The sequence below is a fragment of the Sorex fumeus genome, unplaced genomic scaffold (genome assembly GCF_029834395.1).
Source record: "Sorex fumeus unplaced genomic scaffold, SorFum_2.1 ptg000037l, whole genome shotgun sequence".
NCBI lineage: Eukaryota > Metazoa > Chordata > Mammalia > Eulipotyphla > Soricidae > Sorex > Sorex fumeus.
The window spans coordinates 10163733-10188609 of NW_026606094.1; the positions used below are offsets into that span (position 1 = coordinate 10163733).

Below are 24877 nucleotides of genomic sequence, written 5' to 3' on the forward strand. Positions count from 1 at the left end.
GATGCTCCAGGCTTGCTCTTGGCAGTACTCAGGCTCCTGCATGTAAAGTTTGTGCTCTGGCCTGTTGAGCTATCTTTGGCCCCTAGTGTGATTTCTTTCAAAGTAAAACTTAGTCATCTAAAATTTGATACAGTTATCTCACTGTCATTTATAAGGGGGTGCAGTGTGGAAAGAGGTTGGGCCACACTTGGGTGGTGTTCAGAGCTTACGCAGGGATTATTTTTGCAGGTGGGGAACCCTGGGTTGATTATGCACAAGGCAAGCACACTACCTATTGTACAGCCCCTTATCTCACAGTCTTAGTGAGATTTGGATCACCTATATTTATGCATTTTTTAAAAGTTTTTTCTTTTAATTTTTAGAAAAATTTGGCACCATGATTTATTCAAATAACAGAGTTCCAGGCATTCAATGTTCCAACTAAAATCCCACTCTGCCAGTGGCATTGACCTTCCTGGTCAACCCAGCCCCCCCACTCCCCACTCCACCTCTTTAGCAAACTCATGCTTTAAAATTTTCCTAACATGAGGCTGACACCTAAGGATAGTAGATACATGGGACAGGAAGATTGCTCCATAGCTGGATGCCTGCCTCATGAGCAAAGAGGAGAAGGCAGCTGGAATAGAGAAGGGATCACTAAGAAAATGATGACTTGAAGAACCGGTCAGGATGGGAGATGTGTGCAGAAAGTGGATCAAGGACCAAGTATGATAACCTCCCAGTGTCTGTATTGCAAACCATAATGCCCCAAAGTAGAGAGAGAGTATGGGGAATATTGTCTGCCATGGAGGCAGGAGGCGGGTGGGGATATACTGGGGATATTGGTGGCGGGGAATGTGCACTGGTGGAGGGATGGGTGTTTGATCATTGTGTGATTGTAACCCAAACATGAAAGCTGGTAACTATCTCATGGTGATTCAATAAAATGAAAAAAAAATTACTTATTATAGTGACCAAAGATATAGTATAGAGGATTGGGCACTTGCTTTGCAACTGCCCTTTGCATATGATGTTAGGGTTCAATTCCTGACAACACATAAGTCCAGAGCCCTGCCAAGAGTGATCCCTGAACCTCCTTCCCCAGAGTTTACTATAGCTTGGGCTTCATGGCTACACTTGAGTTTGTTCTTATGTTTTTCTTGTTTGTTTCTGGACCACACCCAGTGGGATCACCAATATTTGGATCCTTTTAAAAGCTAGCCTGAGCTCATCAGCAGATGTCAGTGCTGAGTTTTCTCTTTCTGGACTCCTTGCTGTTTGCTTTGTTTTTTCAGCCTGCCGTGCTATGAGTTGACCTGTAAATAGTTTGTTTAGAAGGCAAGAAGTTTTCTTCCGGGGAATGTACTTGTATGCTTTACTGTGTGGAAAAATGTTCCACATGTGTGAGTTGTATTTGACTTAGAGACTGCAGTTTGGTACAGCAAAAACAGGAATTTTTCAGGCTGAAGAGATAGCTCAATGAGCTAAGTGCATGTTTTTCATTCGGGAGACCCAGATTAGATTCCAACATCAAACGGCCCTCCCCAAACAGCTGGGATTGATTCCTCAGCACCTCTGGGTGTGATCCAAAAACAAAATAAAGCAAAAAAAAATTTTTTTTTCTGTATGCTAGCAGTAAATGCTAGGAAATTTCTAGATGCTATAAAATTATTTAGTCTTGATATATTGATGTTAATATTAAACATACGAAATAAAAGGTTTAACATCCTTATAGTGGGACAAAATCTCATCTGAAATTGTGTGGTGTGTGCGTGTGTGTGTGTGTGTGTGTGTGTGTGTACGCACATGTGCAGTGGGGTCTGAACTCAGGACTTCACACATTTACCCACAGCCTCTCAAGTAACTTTTGATTTTTAATTGTATGCAAGTTATATCCCATTTGAAGAGGAGAAAAATAATGTTAATACTGAAAAAAATCATATAAAATCCTCTCTATGGTCACATAGTAAGTCTCTTATAAATAGTTTTTGAATAAATGAGTGGAATTATGTAGTCTGGAAGGACAGATAGAAATCTGGGTGCACTAGGAATAGTACAGATAAGCACCGGGAGGATTGCTCCATAGCTTGGAAGCCAGCCTCACACACTGGGGGAAAGGGCAGTTCAGATAGATAAGGGACCACCAAGAAAAGCATGCTTAGAGGGCCTGCTTGGGATGGGAGATGCGTTCTGAAAATGGGCTATAGACCGAACATGATGACCACTTAATACCTCTATTGCAAACCACAACACACAAAAGGAGAGAGAGCAAAAAGGTATGCCCTGCCACAGAAGCAGGGCAAGGTGGGGGTGGGGGGATGAGGTAGGGTTTGGGGGAGGCACACTGGGATCATTGGTGGTGGAGAATGGGCACTGGTGGAGAGATAGGAACTGAGCATTGTATGACTGGCACGAAAGTTTGTAAGTCTGTAACTGCACCTCAAGGGGGATCCATTACAGAAAGTAAATAAAATTTAAAAAAATGAATAAAAACAGACAATAAAAAGCTCTAAAAAATCTGGGTGCAATTGATCTGGCTTTGTTTTAGTTTTGATTCCTTGGGGTCACACCCAGAAATACTCAGGGGCTACTTCTGGCTCTGTGCTGAGAATTGAGCCCTGAAACCACTTGGGTGACCATATGTGGTTCCAGGGATTTGAGCCTGGTCAGCGGGTTGCAAGGCAAGCATCTTATCTTCTGTACTAGCTCTCTAGTCCTCTGGGCTTAATATAATGATGTGAGGGATGTGGTACAGAGAAGAGTTCAATGAATTATTAAAAAACTTTTAGGTAAAATGTCTCATGGAGAATCAATTATTTGATGAGTTGGCTGACAACAGGTTACAAAACAATTTGAGTAGCCCTGGCTTAGACTGTTCAGATATGAAGCATAATTGTCAAGAATCTTGTCCACAGTTAAAGGATCCAAACTTGGTTACCCCATGGAAATGGACATAGATTGTTTTCCTGTGTTTGCATTCTAGGCTAACTTACTAAAATCTTAGTGATGAATTGATATTTGATAAAATATTACCTAAATCTTTTTGGTTCTATGCATTGCTCTGCACTTAAAAAATTTACTTTGGAAGTAAATAACCTAATTTTTGGAAATTTAGGTTGCTTATATCCAGATTTTCCTACCCTTCTTTTCTATCTTGTTGCTTCTTTTATTTTTTTCTTGGAATTGGTTGGATTTTACAACAGATTTCTTAGCAGACCAGAACTGATGTGTGAGCCCTCTTGCCTTTTTGTTGTCTTGTTCTCTTAAATTGTCTTTATAGTCATAAGATACCAAGATGCTGCGAGTTCACAGGACCAAACTAGGCAGGCTGGGGCTCTGCCTCTCCAAAGGTCTTCACCGTAAACCTGTGATGGCTGTGAGGCGAGAGGATGTGAATGCCTGGGAGCGAAGGGCACCTCTGGCTCCCAGGCATATCAAAAGCATCACCAATCTGGGATACAAAGTTCTAATACAGCCTTCCAATCGGCGGGCCATTCATGATCAGGTAAACTTTCTGAGTATTGTAAATATGTATGAATAAAGTGGACCTGTATGTAATCAGAAAAAAACTAGAGCAGCTGAGTGAAAATACAATGATTGCTTTCGTTTAAATACTTCGCAGCAATGTACCTCTAGTTTTCATGGTCAGATTTCCAGGTATCAACTTGATTATCCTTATTTGAGTCCAGATTTCACCAGTAAGTATTGTTTTACTCCACTCCATGCTTTCTCCAGTATAGGGATGGAGGGATTTATTTTAGATGATGATACCCTTTGGTCATTCTGTCCTTTGTGTGCAGCCCTGACTCTAGAGCATAGAGGCAAAGAACAAAAGATGCTACTCTTATTCCATGGTAAATGCTTCACTGAACAGAGTTTTATTCTTTTTGTTCGTTTGTTTTTGGGTCACACACACACAGCAGGACTCAGGGCTTACTCAGGGCTTGCTCTATGTTCTGATTCACTCCTCACAGTACTCATGGGACCATATGCAGTGCAGGGAATTGAACCTGAGTTGGCTGCATGCAAGGTTGGCCTTAACTCCTGTACCATCTCTCTAGCTATGAACCACATATCTCTTATTTTAATTGAGAGTTAAGTCATAAAGTTTTGATGCCTTTATTATTGATCCTTTAGTTATTATCATCTAAAATAGAACACCCCTTTCAATGTGTCTTTATTTTATTGATAGTAAGTCTTTTTGAAAAGTCTAAACCATTTGACTTAAAAGGAATGTTTGACTTCTGAGTTTGGCTGCTTCCAAAGCATTTTTGTCAAATACTTTTAACATAAGGATCCAGAGCAATCTTACAGCAGGTTTGATTCTTAGCCATTTCATATGGTTTCCTGAGCCCCACCAGGACTGAACCCTGAACACAGAGCCAGGAGTAAGTCTAGAACACAACGGGTGTGGTCCCAAAACAAAAACAAGAAAAACAACAAAATACTTTTGATATGAATACTAGTTTAGTGAGATATGCTTTTTCTATTGTATCACACTGAAGTTAAGCTGACACATGGTTTAAATGTTTTATTATTTGCTTGAAAGTGGCTATCGTCATTGCGAAGTATCTTTCTCCTTTTAGTATGTAGAGAATTAACTGCAAATAGTCATCCATATTTGCATTATTCTTTAATACCTCTTGCTGATATTACCAGTTTATATTGCCCATGTCAATTTAGCATAACCCTATTTAGAATTTTAGGTTAATTTAAATTACCATGAATGCTTCATCATTCCACCTGAGAATGATCTCAATATTCATTAAAATAATATGACTTAGATTCTGCCAATCAAATTCTTTCATAAAGAAATTCAGCTTCATTCATAGTGATCCTGACTTTTAATGATATTTTTCTTTCTTCACAAGTATACTTAAATCACTGTGATAATGGTTATGAGAAAATTATAACTTAAATAGTAGTGTATGATGATTGCCCTTTTCACTGGACAGAAAAACAAATCAATGTTATGTCAATAAAAAATAAATAAGAAAAAATAATTGGCTTTTTTTTCTGTGCTACAAAAGAGGGGTGGCGCAAAAAAGATAGTCAAAGTGTTAGATTTATAGTTAGTCAGCAAATAGAAATATTTGATGTAGCTGTGCTCTGACCTGTTCAAATCAACACATATTTATTCCTTCAAAAACATGTGTCTTTAAATGCCAAATGTGTTTATTAAAGAAAATATGAATAGACAAAATCAGGGGAATAATTTTCAATCAAAATGAATTTTCTAGGAGTATGTCAAAGCAGGAGGCATTATTCAAGAGGATATTTCTGAAGCATGTCTAATTGTGGGGGTTAAAAGACCCTTTGAGGAAAAGCTATTGTCCAAGAAGACTTATGCATTCTTCTCTCACACAATAAAGGCTCAGGAGGCCAATATGGGCTTGTTGGATGAGATTCTAAGACAGGTAACTGGTGACCAATGTTATCAATAATAAAGTTGATTGATACATATTTCTAATTCCCTCCCTCTTCCTGCTGACCTTTGCTGTTGTTATTGATGTGATTGTTCAATGAGTGGGGCTGCACCCAGGTCCAACAGTGGTGCATGCCCATTTCTTTAGCTGTGGTGCTCTCTTGGGGTTGCACATCAGGCCATGGAGTTTGCACACTCTGCCACGTGGGTACATTCTGGACTTTTCATGCCTTATTTTCAGTTACAGTGAACATGTGCTTGCGGGCAAGGGTGGAGCACTCCTAGTTGAGTTCTTCAACTTGCCGTGGGTTGTTACAGTGCTCACATTTGTGTTTGCCAGAGATTCCACTTCCTGGCTGTTTTGCTAATATAACTATTTTTTTGAGTGCCAGTGCTCCAAGAGGCTTCCACTCCTTTTTGTGATGCTCTCACACACCTGGTTGTGGTGCAACTGGAAATCACTTGTGGCACTGGGAATGGCAGACAGCTGAGCTTCCAGGATTATCCTTAGTACCTTGTGGGGCACGAGGGATTTTAACTTGGGACCACTTGCATTAAAACAAGTGTCTTCAACTCCTATGTTATTCCACTAGGTCCTAGAAAAAGAAATTTAAGACATCTTGAATTAAGGTCCTTGCCTTACTTGTGGTCGACATGCATTACCTTGCATGCAAGGATGCTTTGGATACACTGCATCGTTCTTGAGCACTGCTGAGAGGGTGTCATGAGCACAGAGCTGGGAGTAGTCTCTAGAACTCCAAATAAGTTTCTTCCCAAAAAAGTCTTTTTTTTCTTTTTGGGTCACACCCGGTGATGCACAGGGGTTACTCCTGGCTTTGCACTAAGGAATTACTCCTGGCGGTGCTTGGGGGACCATATGGGTTGCTGGGAATCGAACCTGGGTCAGCCATGTGCAAGGCAAATGCCCTACCCATTGTACTATCTCTCCATCCCCCCAAAGGCTTTTAACTCTCAATGTAGCTTTAATTTCTTTTCAGTATGTACAATATGCCTCATGTAATTCACCTAAACTGGAAAGTCAAATAGTTCTACTGCTCTTAAACTTCCTTTGTGATACCAGTCTACAGTTATAAATCAAATCAAAACAATTTTATTCCTTGATGTATTCTAAAAAGAAAATGATAAAAATTTTGTACCTTGATGACCCATTCTTTCATCTTTAATAAAAACTTGTAATTTGTGACCCTAAATTTTCTGAATATCTTCTCGTATATAAGATGGTAACTTACACTAATAAGTTATGGTGTAGTTTATGAGAAAAAATGTGAAATGCTGGGTAATATATGTGCATTCTCTCACTGGAATTAAGTTTTATGGATCTAGGTGATAGGCATTTTTTTTATCCTTTCAGGAAATCCGTCTGATTGATTATGAGAAAATGGTGGATCATCAAGGAGTGCGAGTGGTGGCATTTGGTCAGTGGGCAGGTGTGGCTGGTAAGTCTTCCCGGCATCTAAATTACAGTTGATTAAGGTATAAATGTCTGTTTTCCCATTTCTGTGATGAGAGGAGAAAGGAGCGTGTTCATCTCTTTCAATAAAAAGAAAGATGGACATATGATTAAAGGTAATGAATATCAAGGGAGAGAATAAGAAGGAAAATGGTTAACCTCGATCTCTTACATGAACTCTAAAGCAAGAATAGAGAGAAAGAGAAAAGCCATTAATGAGCTCTGACTTTCAGTGATTCTGTTCAGAATATCAGAAGGTGAGAGGTACACGGGTGATGGGTATGGTGTTGGAATCATATGTGTGAGAAGTATTATTCTCACACAAGTAACAGTATTGTAAACCATAGAATCAATAGCAAAATAAAAATGAAAACAAAAAATAAAATGAAGATGAAAAGCCAGTTTGATAACAAGGCGTTGGGAAGTTCAGGAAAGGGAAACAAAACAGATTCAGGAACAGAAGCCAGCAGAAGAGATTGGCAGATTTACCTGGATGAAGCTGGAGCTAGAGGAAAAAATCCAGTTGATTGGTTTTTTTGAAAATTTTTTTTAGTTGAGAAACACCACTATATAGTACAAGATAATATTTCTTATCTGTATCAGCTAAGACTACTGCAAGGTCAAAATAAGTCATAATACTCTCCTTGACTTTGGCATTATATTTTTTTGGTTTGTTATATAAAAGTAAAATATTCTGTTTTATTTTTGGCCACTGCTTTACTCTTCTTAATTCCCTGCCTTTACTCCTTTGAAATTAATACCTTGCTAAGTTCTATTATTCCAAAATTATGGTCAATAGTATTTGTATCATTTTGGGGCAAAAATAAATTTGGAAACCTATATTACGTAAAAAATAACATTTATTCTATTTTTCCCAATTACTAAAAATTCTCACTCAAATTTGTTGGAATGTTTGAAAAATTATCTACTTTTAGAAATAAACAATTTCAAAAATGTCACAAAATTTTACCCATTTTTAACCTTAATGACAAAAATTTTGGAAATAGCCACAAAAATTTAGAAAAAAATATTGAAATGCAAATTTCTGCTTCCTTAAATAATTGTTTCCTATTCTAACCTTCACTTCACACTCTTTCTCAACAGCACATAAATCTGTACCATCAATGTGACAAAGAAATTACTTGACTTGAAATGAGTGACAGGGTGACTCTGCTGACTGTTTTTCCCATAGACTTATAGGGTTGACTCTATTAAAGGCTTTGAATAGAGAGAATGAATACATAAGAAATTATTCAATTCATTCTGAAGTTACCATGTTCAGAAGTAGCATGATATCTATGAATCAGATGTGATTCTTACTCTTAGATATTCAGACGAGTAAACACATAGTATCATTGTTATAAGTGCTATTTGTGCTAGGAAGAACATTCAGCTGGGTCTGGCTATTGAGGAAGCTTCTCTTAATAAGTAGGTGCCTTGTCACCAGAACTTGGATGGTGGGTGTAGCAAGGCTCATAAACATAAGTGTAGTTCATATTCTTGAAATAACATACTAACCTGATGTAAACCATTGCAAACCGATGGTAAAGAGACTCTACACCTGTACCCTTAGGGCTACTTCTTGATTGGTGTTTGCAAACCTCTACCAATGATGCCCTGGATGGGGTTGGAAGGGAACCATTGAAATGCTGGGTAGCGAACCTGAACCTCCACATGCAGTATATGTGTTCAGCCAGAAAACAGTATCTTGCAATATGAAGTATGAAGAATGCATAAACATAATCCATGGGCTGGAGAGATAGTACAATGAGCAAAATGTTTGTCATGCATGCTGCTGACCCGGGTTTTATCCCCAGCATTTCATATGGTTCCCTGAACTCTGACAGGAGTAACTACTGATGCCATAGCTATGAGAAAGCCTTGAGCACAGACAGGTTGTGCACCTTCCCCTTCTTTCACAAAACACTATGCAATGACATGAGGAAAGAGAGTGAAAGTGTGCAGAGCCCTAAGTACTTGATATGCTATTATAGGGAGAAGTGACTATTGTATTGAATTGGCTTTTTTTCTCCCCAAAAGAGAATTCACAAGGGATACTCAAAGCAATACTTAATAATCATACTGATGAATGTTTATTAAGAAAAGAGACCTTGTGAAACAGCTCAATGGGTTGAGAGCATGTTCTGCAGGTGGGAGGTTTGGGTTTGCCAGGACTGACACTGCCCCCAACACAGAGCAGGAGTAGCCTCTGAGCACTGCTGAGTATTGTGCAAAATCAGGAAGGAAGGAAGGGAGGAAGGAAGGAAGGAAGAAAGGAAGGAAGGAAGGAAGGAAGGAAGGAGGGAGGGAGGGAGGAAGGGAGGGAGGGCAGGAAGGAAGGAAGGAAGGGAGGGAGGGCAGGAAGGAAGGAAGGAAAGAAGGAAGGAAGGAAGGAAGGAAGGAAGGAAGGAAGGAAGGAAGGAAGGAAGGAAGGGAGGGAGGGAGGGGAGGGCAGGAAGGAAGGAAGGAAGAAAGGAAGGAGGGAGGGAGGGAGGGAGGGAGGGAGGGAGAAAGGAAGGAAGGAAGGAAGGAAGGAAGGAAGGAAGGAAGGAAGGAAGGAAGGAAGGAAGGAGTAGAAAATATAACTCTCAGCATGGGTTTTTTTCTGGCCATTTCCTTTGTTCCCTGTGTTGGGTGTTCTAATTATTTTCCTTCTGCTGTATTACTTTCCAGAGGAAAGGAAAGCCCTGGCACTAGATGATTTTCTCTCCTCAGGTGAACCACCCAGTATCAAGTATCATTCTCCACAACTTTGGAAGCACAATCATTAAGAATTCTGTCTTTCTTTTAATTCCCCACTTGAGATCACACACTCTTAGGGTGCTTTGGTTCTGAGCAGTTTTCTCTTTGGATCAACATTCCTGAGGGTCTTGAGTGATATCCAGTTCCTGACTAAATCATTCTCTAGAAAATTAAGAGGAATGTGCATTTTAGAAACAGAAGGTGGAGGATCTGGTAGCTAGTTTCAAGGGGAATACAATAAAGATGACTAAATTGGCCAATGATTAGGCTCACCTAGACTTGCAGGAATGGAAAACTTGGGAGGAAGATAGTAAATAAATTAGGTAGAGGGCAACACATAAATAAGCCAACTTTGTATATTAAAGAAACTCCACAAAGTAGTCACATAACTAAGACAGAAATCCAGAGGTGAGGAAACCTAGGACTTGTGAGATGAGGATAAGGCTTTCTTGTTGAGAACTTTCATACTTAAGATGCAGAAGACTATCCTTTGCTTTAGGACCTAAAGAAAAATATATGTTTTATACACTTGGGATTATAAGTATACTGATGATACTTGGCATTAAAAATTGAAGAAAAGAGAGTACAGAACATAACCCCCAGGATGACTAATACGTAAGAAAAGGCATAGGACTAGAATATAAATGGAATATCCATTGGAAAAAGAAACCGTGAAGTGACATGAGCAATGTTCAAGTCAGGGATGCAGAGAGTAGAGTGTTGAATAAATAGGAGCCCAGCTTGGCCGATATCTGACAAGTAAGCAAGGTCTGACACATGTCCAGGTGTAGAAAAGTTGAAAACCATTGTCTACCACCTTGGTTATAACTGCAGACCCATGAACAGCTCAGAGGATAAATGCCATCGAGACATATAAGGAGATTGAAGAGTGTTGATTTTGCCCCTGAACATAGCTGATGAGGATCTTAGGATCAAAGTAGGCTTTACTTTTATTTGTTTATTTGATTTGTTACGGGATGAATGGATTCTTTTTTAAATGTTGTAAGAATGCTCAAATAAGGAGGCATGGAAGAAAGAGTAATTCAAGACTGAATTTCTTTGATTGGCAGGGAGGAATAGAGCTTGGAGCAAAAGTTCCGGGACTAACCTTAGACAAGAAGAGGGATATGTTTCTATTTTAACAGGGTTGAAAGTAAAAGTATAGATGGAAATGCACCTACATTAGTGTCTTTTTATTTTTTATTTATTTTTTAAATTTTATTGAATCACCATGAGATAGTTACAAGTTTTCATGGTTGGGTTACAATCACACAATGATCAAACACCCATCCCTCCACCAGTGCACATTCCCCACCACCAATATCTCCGGTGTACCCTCTTTCTCCCACCCTCCCCCTGCCTCCATGGCAGACAATATTCCCCATACTCTATCTCTACTTTTGGGCATCATGCTTTGCAATGCAGATACTGAGAGGTTACCATGTTTGGTCCATTATCTGCTCTCAGCACACATCTCCCATCTCGATCGGTTCCTCCAACCCTCATTTTCTTAGTGATCCCTTCTCTGTTCCAGCTGCCTTCTCCCATTAGTGCTTTGGATGGCAAATATTAGTGAGATTATTTAAATAATTCCCCTGAACTCTTACAAATCTGAGCTGTCTCTTCAGGGCATCAAGCTAGTTGAGATGGGACAGGGAAAGCAGATTCAATTTCAGCTAACTAATGTTCTTTCTATTGGTCTGATTCCATCCTAGGGATGATCAACATTTTACATGGAATGGGTGTAAGGCTCCTTGCTCTGGGACATCACACACCTTTCATGGTGAGATGGTTGGTTTCTTAATGTTTTTGAAGATACATCTCAAACTGGAATCACAGAGTTTTTTCAGGTGATAGACTAATTTGAACCCCGTATGCTTACTTTCAGCACATTGGCATGGCTCATAACTACAGGAACAGCAGCCAAGCTGTACAGGCTATCCGTGATGCTGGCTATGAGATATCTCTGGGTCTGATGCCAAAGTCTATAGGTCCATTAACATTTGTGTTCACAGGGTCTGGTAATGTATCAAAGGTAAATCTGCCTGTCTTCTTTCTGTAAAACAATCTGAAATTCTGGAACTAATACAGAAACTGTGAGCATTTTGTCGGCACATTGCAGCAGCTACCTTCCTGCTTTTTTTTTTCTGTGAATGAGCATTCTAATTATGATAATTGTTTTCACTGTGTACTATTTTCCATCGCAAAGAGAAGTTGTGACCCACACTTCATCTATTTGATTTTAGGTGATTTCTTATTTCAAGCTTTCAGAAGCTTCAAATGCATTTTCTTTTTCTTTTTCTTTTTTTCGAAGAATAACTCATGGCTCTGGTGTAAAGGTCTGGTCATAGGGACATCTGTTTTCCTAAGATTTGCAAAAGCTTGGAAGTGATCCCAGGATTAAACTTTTCAAGTTGGCTTGGGTTTTTAGTTAATAATCAGATGTATATGTATATAGAAATGTAAAATTTCAATATTTACTATATAAAGTATGATAATATAATAGGAAGAGTAATTTGGGATTGGAATTAATATTGTTTGTTTTCTAGAGTGGATTGGAAGGGAATGCATTTCAAAACTTGAAATTATAGAAATATCTCTCCTAAAAGAAAGTGCTTTTTTAATAGGACACTAATGATATATTATACTGTGAAACAGATATCTAGTTTTCTATTGCAAATAGTTTGCATGCTTGAAATAATTTTGCAGTGAAGTAAATATAGCCAGAAATATTCTATTTTTATTTCAAATCTAAACATTTTTGTTTTTATTACAAATAATTTAAATGAAAAATAAAAGTAAAGTCTCTTTTAGTGAGTTATACTGAAAGTGGGATAAGGGGCCAAGGGGAGGGCTGAATTCCAAGGACTGGAACACATACCTCATTTGTGGAAACCGTAGGTCTGATTCATGGTGTTACATGGTTCCCCTGAGTGTTGAGCTGGAGGTAGCCCCTAAGCACTGTCAGATATGGACAGAACCAAAAAGAAACTGGAATTAAAGGTGGTTTTTCAGCTACATGCAAAAAAAAATCCATCTGTAACTTCTGTTCTGCAGTTCACGTTAGAGGATAGAACACATGGATTTATAGAACTATAGGGAAAATGATTTGAAATAGTTCCAGGAAACTCATTTGCCACTACTTTTTAGATTTTAACTCATTTATTCTTTACAGGGAGCTCGAGCAATGTTCAATGAACTGCCTTGTGAATATGTGGAACCCCATGAATTGAAAGAAGTGTCTCAAAGTGGAGGTAAAGTAGGAGAGGAGGGTGACTGTTACCATCTTAAACTTGTTCTTAAAAAACAGTTTCCGTGTTATAATATTTTATCACCACAATTCTGTATCATATGTCACCCACTTTACTAATTTCTTTCTCCCCTGCAAGACCTGAGAAAAGTGTATGGGACGGTGTTAAGTCGCCATCATCATCTTGTCAGGAAAACAGATGGTGTATATGATCCTGTAGAGTATGACAAATATCCTGAGCGCTACATAAGTCGTTTTAGTACTGATGTGAGTATCGTACCCAGCTTTTGAGTTGGTTGCTTATGATACACTCCAGTTAGGCTACTTTACAGGAAAGAAGTTCTGAATGTAGACATTGTTTGCAGTTCCCCATACTGACTTGTGAGTTTTTTGGGGTTCCTGAGTTGGCTTTGGTAATTGTTTTCTGTTTGTTTGTAATGTCCTTTTCTTAGTGGCTCTGGTAGTTTCCGTGGGTATGCCCTTTTCTTTTCTGTTTCTATTAATATTTCAGGTCTGCATGTACCCAATAGGTTTAAACTATTTCCTGTATATTGCTCTTATCTGTTAATGATCTCAGATGAGCTAGCACTCTTGGCAAGGCACAATGTCTGTGAGGTTCGATATAGTTTTATTCCTTCTTTGCCTATATATTTTACTCGTAATTTCACCCAGCAATCTTGGAATAGATGGCACTGACTAAAGAAGGTTAAGGTAACAAAGTATGGCTATATATTCATGGACCCATAACACTGTACAAAAAAAAACTCAATATAAACCCTTCTGACACAGACACAATGGCTTCATGAGAAAAATATGTTAGCATTTTCTGTAGTCATTGGATATGACAAAGTCCTCCTCAAAATAAACCAACTAACAAATTAATATTATAAAATTCATATGATTATTGTGAAAAAGAATATGTTAAATAATTTAAAATGTAGTTCTTGCTTCAACAGCACACATACTAAAATTGGAATCATATAGATATTAGCATGGCCCCTGCTGAAGGATTACACACAAATTTGTGAAATATTCCATATTTTAGCCCATTAATCTAGCAATAGATTTATAACTTTAAAAATAAAATATGTGTAAGCAACATAGATTTTTTTCTGAATCTGGTGTGATTTATGTGTTAGAGCATGTTCAAAAGAAAGACTCCTCTTAGAGCTGGATACTGCTTGATACTTGAGAAACAAATAATATATTGTAAAGTAGTTTCAAACGAAACATTTTGAATCTAGTAAATTTCCATCTTTTTGTGTTTTCCAATCATGGAAATTTTTGTGATTGGATGCATCCTAAAATTCATAGAGACTTAGTTGCCATGTATGCATGTATGTAGCACATTTGTCCATGGAGCTTACAGATGTTATCTGATTTAATTTTCACAGCATTCCTTTGAGGAATGGGGTACGTATTATCCCCATCTGGCAGGTAAGGAAAACAGCCCAGAGAAGTTGAGGTGTAATGATTTAGGTCACACTTTACTTGTTATAGGTGCTAAAAATAGTGTTCCAAGTTACGTGACTCTCTGCCTTTCCTTTTTCTTGGCTATGCAATATATCCTAGGACAAAAATATTGTCATACTTCTTTATCATGGGGTAATTCTACCCTGAAACTTGGGTGGGTATTTATTGTCTTGTGTGAAAAAGGTGGACACAGATGGGGAAATAATAGACTCAAGTAAGAGTAACATCCAATTATTATTATTTTTTTTTATGTATTTTACTGATAGCTCTTTTTCAGCACATTGGGTTGTTCTGGTTCCTATTTTGTTGAACTTGGAACTTTATTTGTAGATTGCACCCTATACATCTTGTTTAATTAATGGGATCTACTGGGATCGAAACAACCCTCGGCTACTAACTCGAGGAGATCTTAAAACTCTCCTGGCTCCAGTCAAATCCTCGGGTGATGGTGAGAAAGGCTGCCCAGCTTTACCACACAAGTAAGGACTTCATGTGCTTGTATTGTTGGCAGTTTTTGTGCGTTTGTTTGTTTTTAATAGTAGTTTTCACTCATAGAGTATCATGTAAGGGATCTGCAAATCTCATGGCTTGACTGCTTATGACTAGTCTATTCTTTTGACATTTTGACATGTTAGCATTTAATTTTCTTCTTGAAACTCAACTTCTGTGACTCCACATACATTTCAAAGGTAATATCCTCGACAGCTCTCTGGTTTACTCTCATCCCTCTTACTTAGTCTGGTTCTCTTTGGCATTTTTTTGTGAAATTCATGACCATTTATTTTCTGTGGTTATGATTTTTCTTTCTCCTAGCTAAACTTCACTGCTAAGGATAAGGACCCTATTACCTTGGTTAAAAAGTAACCAGTACATTGATGACATATATGATCCATTCAAATTATTATTAAATATTAATCTATAAATATTCATGGAATACCTGATCTCCCTGGCATTCTGCTAAACTAAAGACAGAGAGGGATGAAAGAATGAAAGATATAGTTCCTAACAAAACGACTGGTGCTATCGTATGGTAAATGCCAAGAGAACACCAGGAACAATCAGTGTCACAGGGGTTTAAAAGAAAGTATGATCATTGGGCCCAGTAACATTTCATTTTTGTTTTGTCTTTGGGTCACACTGGCAGTGCTTAAGGTTTAGTCCTGGTGGTGTTTGGGGACCATTTGGTGTGCCAGGGATTGAATCTAAGTTGGATGGGTACAAGGCAAGTACACGCTACCCACTGTACTATCATTCCTGCCGAGAGTTCAGTAAACTTTTATTTTTTAATATTTTGTTTTATTGATTCACAGTGAGATACACAGTTACAAAGTTGTTCACGATTGGGTTTCAGTCATAAAATGTTCCAACATCCATTCCTTCACCAGTGTATATTTCCCACCGCCAATGTTCCCACTTTTCCTCTCTACCCTCCTACCTCTATGTTAGCTCTATGTTAGGCACTTCTCTCTCTCTCTCTCTCTCTCTCTCTCTCTCTCTCTCTCTCTCTCTCCCTCCCCCTTTTTGGGCCTTATGATTTGCAATACAGATAACTGAAAGATTATCAGATAAATCTCTTTACCTATGTAGTTTCAACACAGTTCCTGTCCAAAATGAAATTTCCAACTATTATTGTCGTACTTGTCCCTTCTTTATCCTAACTTCCCTTCACCCCCTCCCCTCCGCCCCCAGTCGCTCATTTTCCATGGTCAATAGCTATGGAAAACAGGACCAGGGAAAACAGTGGCTAGGAAGTCAGTAAAATTTTAAAGGGAACAATGAGGGAAATGAGAATTCCAAGGCATAGTTTTGGTACTTGATGAATAATGGCACTATCAAAGCAATATTGTGAATGGGAGTGTCTAGTTTTATAGAGAGTTTATGCAGAAATGTGGTAACTGATGATTAAGAAAGAGAAATCCGTGCTACTTCTAAAGGATTTAAACTCTTTGGCTGAGATATATGCTCATAATTCTAGATATTTCCAGGCAATGACTTGTAAAATATGAAGTACTAAGCAGGGTTAGTGTTTAAAGCAAGTAAGTCTTTCTCATTTTTTCCCCCCAACTGTGGCCCCTTATGACCTTGATTCCTTCCTGTGGCCTTTCTGTCTCACTAGTTGGCCTCCTACTCTTGGGCTGTGGCACCCATTCATGTGACTTTACTTGTGGTCTGCTTAGAATATCCTGGGGTTGTACTGAGGAAATATTGGTATAATTGAATCTTCGTAAGCGATTTTGAGTTGGTTAAGTAGGTTAATTTTAACTAGGTTGTTGTCAATGATTTCCCAAGGGAAGAAATATTTCTCCCCGATCTTTTTTTCACTTTTCCTCCTTCTTCTCTTCCTCCTGCTCCACCATCTTCTCCTTCTTTTCTTCCTCCTTGTTCTTTCTCTCTTCTTCCTTTTCTTCTTGCTTCTGTCCTTCCACACCTTCATTACTTGCTCTTCCTTGCCTTCCTTCTCCCTTTCCTTCTTTTTTTCATCCACTTCCTTATTTTTGCTTGTAAAAACTAAATCTTACCCTGGGAAGATTTTTTGTATCTCAGAAAAACATAATGTTCTCAGTGTGTGGAGGTATAGAAAAAAGAATCTAAAGGCCTAGTGAATATTGTCATTCACATAAAAAAATACTCCAAGCACCTTTTATTTATTTAAAATTTTATCGCTCCAGCCCCATAATAATTCATTATATTTAATATTTCATCCTGGAGCCATTAAGCTCTTGTATGTGCTACTCGCACTTTTAATTTTTATTCACTCTTATTGTTTTTGTAGACCCCAGAGTTCCATGCTCTCATCTAAGTATTTATATTATTTTCAGACTTGTAGCAATATGTGATATTTCAGCTGACTCAGGAGGATCTATAGAATTTATGACTGAATGCACAACTATAGATCAACCATTTTGCATGTATGATGCAGACCAGCATATTCATGATAGGTGAGTTTGTGAGTGATGTTAGATGGTAAGATATGAATAAAAATACATTATTAGCTTTCCATCATCTACTGTTCAGAAATATTAAATATTTCAGAAATGAAAACTTTATGAAAGCTATAAAGATTTCTTGTTCATGTACGTTCAAACATAGTTGAAAAAATGAATTAATACTTAATTGAAAAACTAAAAAACAATTTCAACACTAAAATGCATATATACTGTAATAAAATAGATATTAGTTACTGAAGAATGTGAACGTTAATTTGAAAAACTTGTTTATTTTCTTATATAACTTGGTACAAAACCACCAATAATTATGAAGCAAATAGAATGGAGTAAGCATTTGGGAAAGTTAGAGCTTACAGATAACATTTTGTATACATGAATAAAGTATATTGGTTCTCCTAGTGTTGAAGGCTCTGGAATTCTGATGTGCTCCATTGACAATTTGCCAGCACAGCTTCCAATTGAAGCTACAGAATACTTTGGAGACATGCTTTACCCTTATGTTGAAGAAATGGTAAGAAGATTGGTAGCATCTGTCACAATTCTATGGCTTTTAATAGACATGCAGAGTTATAAATGTTCTGGTCTTCCGCATCTAAGAAATCTGTTGTAAATGAAATGCCAACCTTTCCTTGAAGTGTTGCCTTGTCACTATTATTTGACATTCCCACTTACTTGACCCACAGGAAATATTATCATGTATCTGCCGTCTTCATTATATTTGTTTCTCATGCTTATTTTATTCAGAATGTTTCTGATGTTTTCTTTATTTTCAATTTTTTCTCCTTCATAGAAAGATTCATATTGGGATTTTTTCACTCTGCTGATTAATAGATTTGGAAAATCATAAATATTTAAAAAATTGGTACTGGGTTATGAATTTTAGTCAATAACAGCTTAGTTAAGTGATAATTTATGTTGCATTAATTTACTTATCACTGTGATAGTAATTGACTGTTAAAATGCTATGTTATTAAGATTTCCCTTTCTTTTTGCCAAAGAAAAAGTTTTTACTTAAGTATATAGACAGTTTTTATATCTTTATTTATTTATTTATTTATGGGGGTTGGAAGTGGGGAAACTTGGGCTACACCTGGCAGAGTGCAGGGGTCACACCTGGGAATGCACAGGGGGTCAGGTAGTACGGGGGCTTGAATATGGGCCAGTTGTATGCAAAGCATTCGTACTAGCCCATTGAGCTATCTATGTGGTCTCTCTTTTTTTTAGCCATAGTTTCACTCTCTAATACTATTAAGAGGATCAGTATTTGAATTTGAGGATCAGTTATGGTCGCCTATATTCCAAGATGGAAACTTCTAGTTTTAATGCAATGACAGAATTTTGCAGTTGAATTCTCCACCCCTGTACCTCGACAGAGTTTGGCAGTATCTAGATCAATCACTAAAGCTTTAATTTATCTTTAAAAACTCAAACCATTTGTCTTTTAATAAAACTTATCCTTGTGAGGCCAAGATACAGAAAATATTGAATGCTCCTCTTCCTTGTGGAGGGATATGACTATTAATTTCTCCCTCCCCTTCACACACACACACTTTTTTTTTGGTTTTTGGACACCTGGCAGTACTCAGGGGTTATCCCTAGCTCTGCACTTAGGAATTACTCCTAGTAGTGCTCAGGAGACCTCGTAGGATGCCAGAGATCAAACCCAGATTGGCCGTGTGCAAGGCAAACTCCCTACCCACTGTAATTTCTTGAAATGTATTTTTGACTGCTTTAATATTATCTTCCATATGAAAAAGTTGACATATCTTTTTCAGAGTTAGATATTAGTCTGTTAAGACTTTAAATTTTAAGTTTATTTCTTTCAGAACTTAGATTGTAGTTAGCTTTTCATTCTTATTTGTCATTAATCAAAATGCTGTTTAATATAGTTGATCGCAGACATAGGAAGAGAAAAGTAAGTCAATTCAATGAATTCTATATATAGTGGAATCCTATCTTTTTTGTCATTTACATATCTGTGACAACTAATAAGACTGAATAACTTAAAATATATTTATTGGTCATTCAATACTCTTTTATGAAGTGCTTTTAATTTTTTTCTACCACTTTCTTGTTTCCTTTTATTCATAGACTTGTTAATTTGTTATGCAGTCTGAGTTTTATGATTATTCATGTAGTATGTGTCTTTTCTGATACTTCCTTATTAATTTCACTCTATTTTTTCTTTTTTATTTATTTTTTCTTCACCCTCCCCAATTCTTTCTTTTGAAAACTGCCCATTTTGCACTAGAAGTTTAGTGAGCAAAAGTGAAAAAAATACAAAAAAAAAGCTTTATCTTATTCTTTTACCTTAAGAGACTTTTAAATATTTCATTATCCATTGTGGTTTACTGTAGATTTTAAATAAATATACTTTATTATATTAAGCTAACTTTTGAATTATTATTACTAATGTGGTTTATAAATAATTTTTAGTTTTCATTGATAATATCATATGATTGTTTTTTATTTTATTACTATGTGAATTTTGTCAATTATTCTTCAGAGATACAACCATTTCTCAGAATTCAACCAATCTGGTTTCCTCTTTAGGATTAGATTTAGATCACTAATGACTATAACATGATTTATTCATGTACTTTAAGATTGGTGAAAAGCTTACTGTTTGGGGCTACTGCTAATAATTTTATCTGAAAACACTGTCACATATCTCTTGCTGCATATTTGTTTGCTTTTTTTGAGGGTATACTTACATGTGTATTGTTTAGAATTATGTAACATAAAATATATACTGCATATATGTTCATGAGTGACTTAACCTATAACTGCTTTTTTGTCAGACTTGGATATTAAAGTCATGTTGTTCATAAGACAAACTGGAAAGTATTTTTTTTTTTTGCTTTAGGAACATTTTGCATGAAATTGTTATTTTTATTTAGAATATATTGGCATAAAATATATTTTTTCAATTCATTTTCATAAAGTTGTTCCCAGCAATTGATTACATTCAATATTTCAACACCAATTCCACCACCATTACTCCTCTCCACCATTATTTCAAATTTTTTCACCACCACTAAAGCCTGCCCCATAGGCAGATCCTAAGTAATTTATTTTGTATTGCTTATTATGAATAGTATAGGACTAGCATAGGATGATCCTGGATATTCTAACAGCCACGACGCCGTATGGGCAGGGAGGGACGGCCATCCTCACCTCACGTGGCCTGGAGTTTTCAGTCACTGGTTTTAGTACCTGTGTTTTTCTTTTGGAGGTTTATGGCCACAGGGGCTCAGCTGGAGTAGGCAGAAAGTGAGAACGCCAACTCCATCTGAGGAACCCCCTGTGAAATCAGCTTGGCACCGGATGGGGGAAGGGCATCTATGTGGCGAACTGCCATCTTCTGAGATTTTTTTCATGAGTTTCTGGATCTTGACCACTAATGCGCTTAAATGGCCTGGCATAAATATTTATTCGTTTGTTGTTTTCCCATTCCTTTCCTTCTCTCTGATGTTTTGACCAGGGATTGCATGATACGTCCTGCAATGCTTGCATATGTCGTTCTGGTGGTCTTAGGGGGTACACATGCACTCAGCCTTAGCTCACTGATCACAGGCCATAGAGTGCTCCTTTATTTGTGACGCTTGTGTTGGTTTTGGGGCCCAGGGTTTTACCCAGCAGAACTTGGGTGCCATAGTTTGACAGTGATGAAACTCAGGGTCTTGCCTGAGCTAGGTATGTGCCCTGTCACTTGAGCTAGCTTCCCAGACCTTTATTGGTGTAACTTTTGAGCCCGGAGCATTTTTGTTTGGTTTAAAATATAAATTTTACAATGATAGATTTTTATAAATCGATATAAAACTTTTATATTTTCAATTTTTTTAAATTTTGTTTGGGTCACACCAAGGGGTACTCAGGGCTTACTCATGGCTCTGCATAGTGTTCTATTGTGTATATACCACGTCTTCATAATCTATTCCCAATATTTACTTTAATACACTAAATTATATTTTTAATATTTTGGATGTATTATTAATCAAAAATAAATTCAGTTCTTATATTCCAACAAATAATTATTTTCTGGGTCTTTTTTGTTGTTTTCTCTTTTTATTGGCTTTTCAGTTAATTGTTATCACTTCATATCACTTTTGTATTAAGAACTGTATAGAATGCATAATACTATATACATAAACTTAGAGATTCAGAAGTCCAGTATGTTGTGTAATTTTCTCAAAAATGACCTATTTTCTTTGGCTGGCATAGATATAGAATAGGAAAAAAAACACCTCAATTCAGACAGGAATGAATGTGATCCAAAGTTGGCTTTCGTCTTGGAGAACTGACATTTTAAAGTTCACTATTTTAGAATTCCAAGTAAAACTCTGACAATTGACTCCTACTGCCTTGATTTTAACTCTTACTTTTTATTGCCTTATTGCTTCAAATTGCTCAAAATCCCTTCTCAGAGTCTGTCTTTGCTGCTCTCTGTTCAACCTCACAGTGTCCCAGGCACTGCTTGATGTTGACACTTAGGCTAGTTAGTTAGAAAAGTTGGAAAAGTGCTGCCAATGTTAGAAAAGTGCTGCCAATCTTAAACTTAACTCTGATCTTTCTTCTCCAGAATCTTGTACAAAGTCATAACCACATTTTGAATCTAAAATATGAAGCTTTAAACGTTTTAATTGGTTTTACTCAATAGGAAGAATGATTTGAAGCAAATCAAATTAGTCATTCTTGAATTTTGGAAAATGTAGGTTATAAAAAATGACACATTTATATATACACATATAAATTCATGGTTGTTAGACTTCAGGGAGTGTGGAAAGGTTAAGAATGTCAGACAGAGATCCTTTTCTTAAGCATAGTGATTGGGTGTTCACATGCTTGTGTGACATGTGCCTCCCTTAAATCTTGTTACGCATTTGGTACATCTGACATAAATTTAAAAAAAAAAAGGAAAAAAAGAATGTTAGTCAGTGTTATCTTAGAGATTTTTGGTGAGAACTGTTAGATGTTTGATGTAAGTAAATTCTCAAAAATATTCACATCTTTGTTTTTCTTTCTTGTTTTATCTTGAGGTCACAACTAGAGGTGATGGTGGTCAGGATTTATTTTGGCTCTGCACTCAGGAATCACTCCTGGTGGGATTTAGGAAACGATTCAGGGCTCTGGGGATCGAACCTGGGTTGGCTGTGTGCAAGACAAGCACCTTACCTGCTGTACTGTCTCTCTGATCCATGTTTCACTTTAACATCACCATAGTACTCCAGTGTGGTGTGATTGTCTTAGGGACATCCACCTTAGTAATGCTCTCTATAGAGAGGATAGATAACTCAATGCTAGACTTGTGAAAACTGGTGATTCTGTATTTCACAGTCTTGATTTGTGTATCTGCTTACTACTTAATAGTTAAGCATTCTGTTTGTTATTTTCCTCTGATATAGGGGACATATGTTTATAGTATATGCGATTTTATTTCTATCCATATTTCCCTTTGACTTCATATCCATACAGAATTTATAGGATGTGAAGATATGTAGCACTATAGCACTGTAGCACTGTACTCCCATTGTTCATCGATTTGCTCAAGCGGACACCAGTAACATCTCCATTGTGAGATTTGTTTTTACTGTTTTTGGCATATCAAATACATCAAGGGGAGCTTGCCAGGCTTTGCTGTGTGGGTGGGATACTCTTGGTAGCTTGCCAGGCTCTCTGAGAGGGGTGGAGAAATCATACCTGGGTCGGCCGCATGCAAGGCAAATGCCCTACCCACTGTGCTATGGCTCCATCCCTCAACCTTTTGGCTAAGAGGATAGATAGCTCAATGCTAGACTTGTGAAAACTGGTGATTCTGTATTCCACTGTCTTGATTTGTGTATCTGCTTACTACTTAATAGTTAAGCATTCTATTTGTTTTTTCCTCTGATATAGGGGAACATATATATAGGTATATATATACATATATATATTTTATTATACATTTATATATATATATATGTAAAATTTCACTTTGGGTAGTGCTTGGGTCTTTTGCTCTGGAGACACTCCAGGCAGTACTCAGAGTACCATACAGTGCTGGGGACTGAACCTGAGCCTCCTGCATGTCAACTATTCACTCAGATCATTGATCTATCTCTATGTGTGAACAAATGTAGATGCTTTCTTTCAGTTGAACTCAATAACTATGAATATCTGTTGGAATAATACACAGCTATAGATGAGAGAATCAAAACACAGCCTGAGATCTATTACTGATGATCTCCAAGAAAGAGATGAGATACATGTGCAATGCTGTCTGAAAGATAATGCAATAGCCATCAGAAAGATGTAATGAAGGTGGAGGGAGAGAATTTGTTTTCTTTTATGTGTAGACATTTTCTTTATCTGTTAGTCAAGCGTTGTTGGGTACTTGTTTGTTTTCATAGTACAACAGTAAACATAGGCGTGATTATAATTCTTTGAATTAGTGTTTTTGCATTCTTTGGCTAGATATCTAGAAATGGACTTGCTGGATATATGGTAGATCCATATTTATCATTTTTGAGTTCTCTCCATACTGTTTTCCATAGATGTTGGACCAATGTAACAGTGTCTAGATAACTTTCTGACTTTATCATTTTTCCTGAAATTTCAATGTTAAAGTAATTATCCAAAAACTTTTACTGATGAGAGAAAGACTGTTGTAGAATTGCTGGCTCTTCTGCTTGGAAAATTCATTCTCTACTTCTTGGAAAAAAGCCCGAAACTGCAATGGGATAGAGGCACTTGGAGTGGGGATTATGACTATGTAGCCAATTTAAATTTTTGCCAGAGACATATTAAATTCACAGAGAAAGATTTTTGTGTGTATTTCTTATAATGAAGATGATTGAATAGTTGTTCTCCACTTTGTGGGCTCCTCATCTAAGGATCTAACCAACCACAGTACGAAAATACATGCTAAGGGTTATGGTTGCAATGGTTCTATACTGAATATGTACAGATTGTTTTTCTTGTCATTATTTCCTGAATAATAGAGTATAAAACTGAGTCCGGCAAGCTACCGAGAGTATCTCGCCCTCACAGCAAAGCCTGGCAAGCTCCCTGTGATGTATTCGATATGCCAAACACAGTAACAACAAGTCTCACAATGGAGACGTTACTGAGCAAATCGATGAACCAGAGGACAGTGACAGTGACAGTGATTAGTAACCTAAGTAATCTAAAGATAAATGAAAATATTTGGTAAATTGTGGCAAATTATATGTAGAAACAATAGCATTTTATATAAAAGACCTTTATATAAAAGACTAAAAACCAAGTATACATGACTTTTAGTATTCATAGTGTCCTGGAACCAGACCCCTGTGGACACTGAGGAAATAGAATCATATCTTAATTTTAAAATTTGGTATTGTGCTGAAATGATGTGTCCTTGGGTGTACGATTATTTGCTTATTGATTTATCACGATCACAATCATCCTGTTGTTCGTCGATTGCCTCTAGCAGGCACCAGTAATGTCTCTTTTGTCCTAGCCCTGAGATTTAAAAGTGCCGTACTCAAGGCTCTTTCAGGGTTAGAAGAATGAGACCCATTATTGTTACTGATATTTGGCATATTGAGTACACCACGGGGAATTTGCCA

At 37.2% G+C, this 24877-nt stretch overlaps 1 protein-coding gene, 1 non-coding gene and 1 pseudogene across 3 annotated transcripts in view; all 3 read left to right on the forward strand.

Moving 5' to 3' along the window:
• The window catches only part of AASS (aminoadipate-semialdehyde synthase), a 63784-nt gene that overhangs the window by 9899 nt on the left and 29008 nt on the right, over positions 1-24877 (forward strand). For both annotated transcript variants that reach the window (XM_056118105.1, XM_056118106.1), the window contains exons 2-11: positions 3260-3484; positions 5220-5396; positions 6777-6861; positions 11333-11400; positions 11506-11652; positions 12793-12871; positions 13007-13134; positions 14671-14819; positions 17160-17279; positions 17688-17799. In XM_056118105.1, the coding sequence (XP_055974080.1) occupies positions 3275-3484; positions 5220-5396; positions 6777-6861; positions 11333-11400; positions 11506-11652; positions 12793-12871; positions 13007-13134; positions 14671-14819; positions 17160-17279; positions 17688-17799 (1275 nt within the window). In that variant the 5' untranslated portion in view covers positions 3260-3274. The remainder of the gene's footprint in view (positions 1-3259; positions 3485-5219; positions 5397-6776; positions 6862-11332; positions 11401-11505; positions 11653-12792; positions 12872-13006; positions 13135-14670; positions 14820-17159; positions 17280-17687; positions 17800-24877) is intronic.
• Positions 13808-13911, forward strand: LOC130027846 (U6 spliceosomal RNA). Its single transcript, XR_008793071.1, has one exon. It is a non-coding gene; the product is annotated as a U6 spliceosomal RNA (small nuclear RNA).
• LOC130027910 (uncharacterized) lies at positions 22096-22186 on the forward strand (annotated as a pseudogene).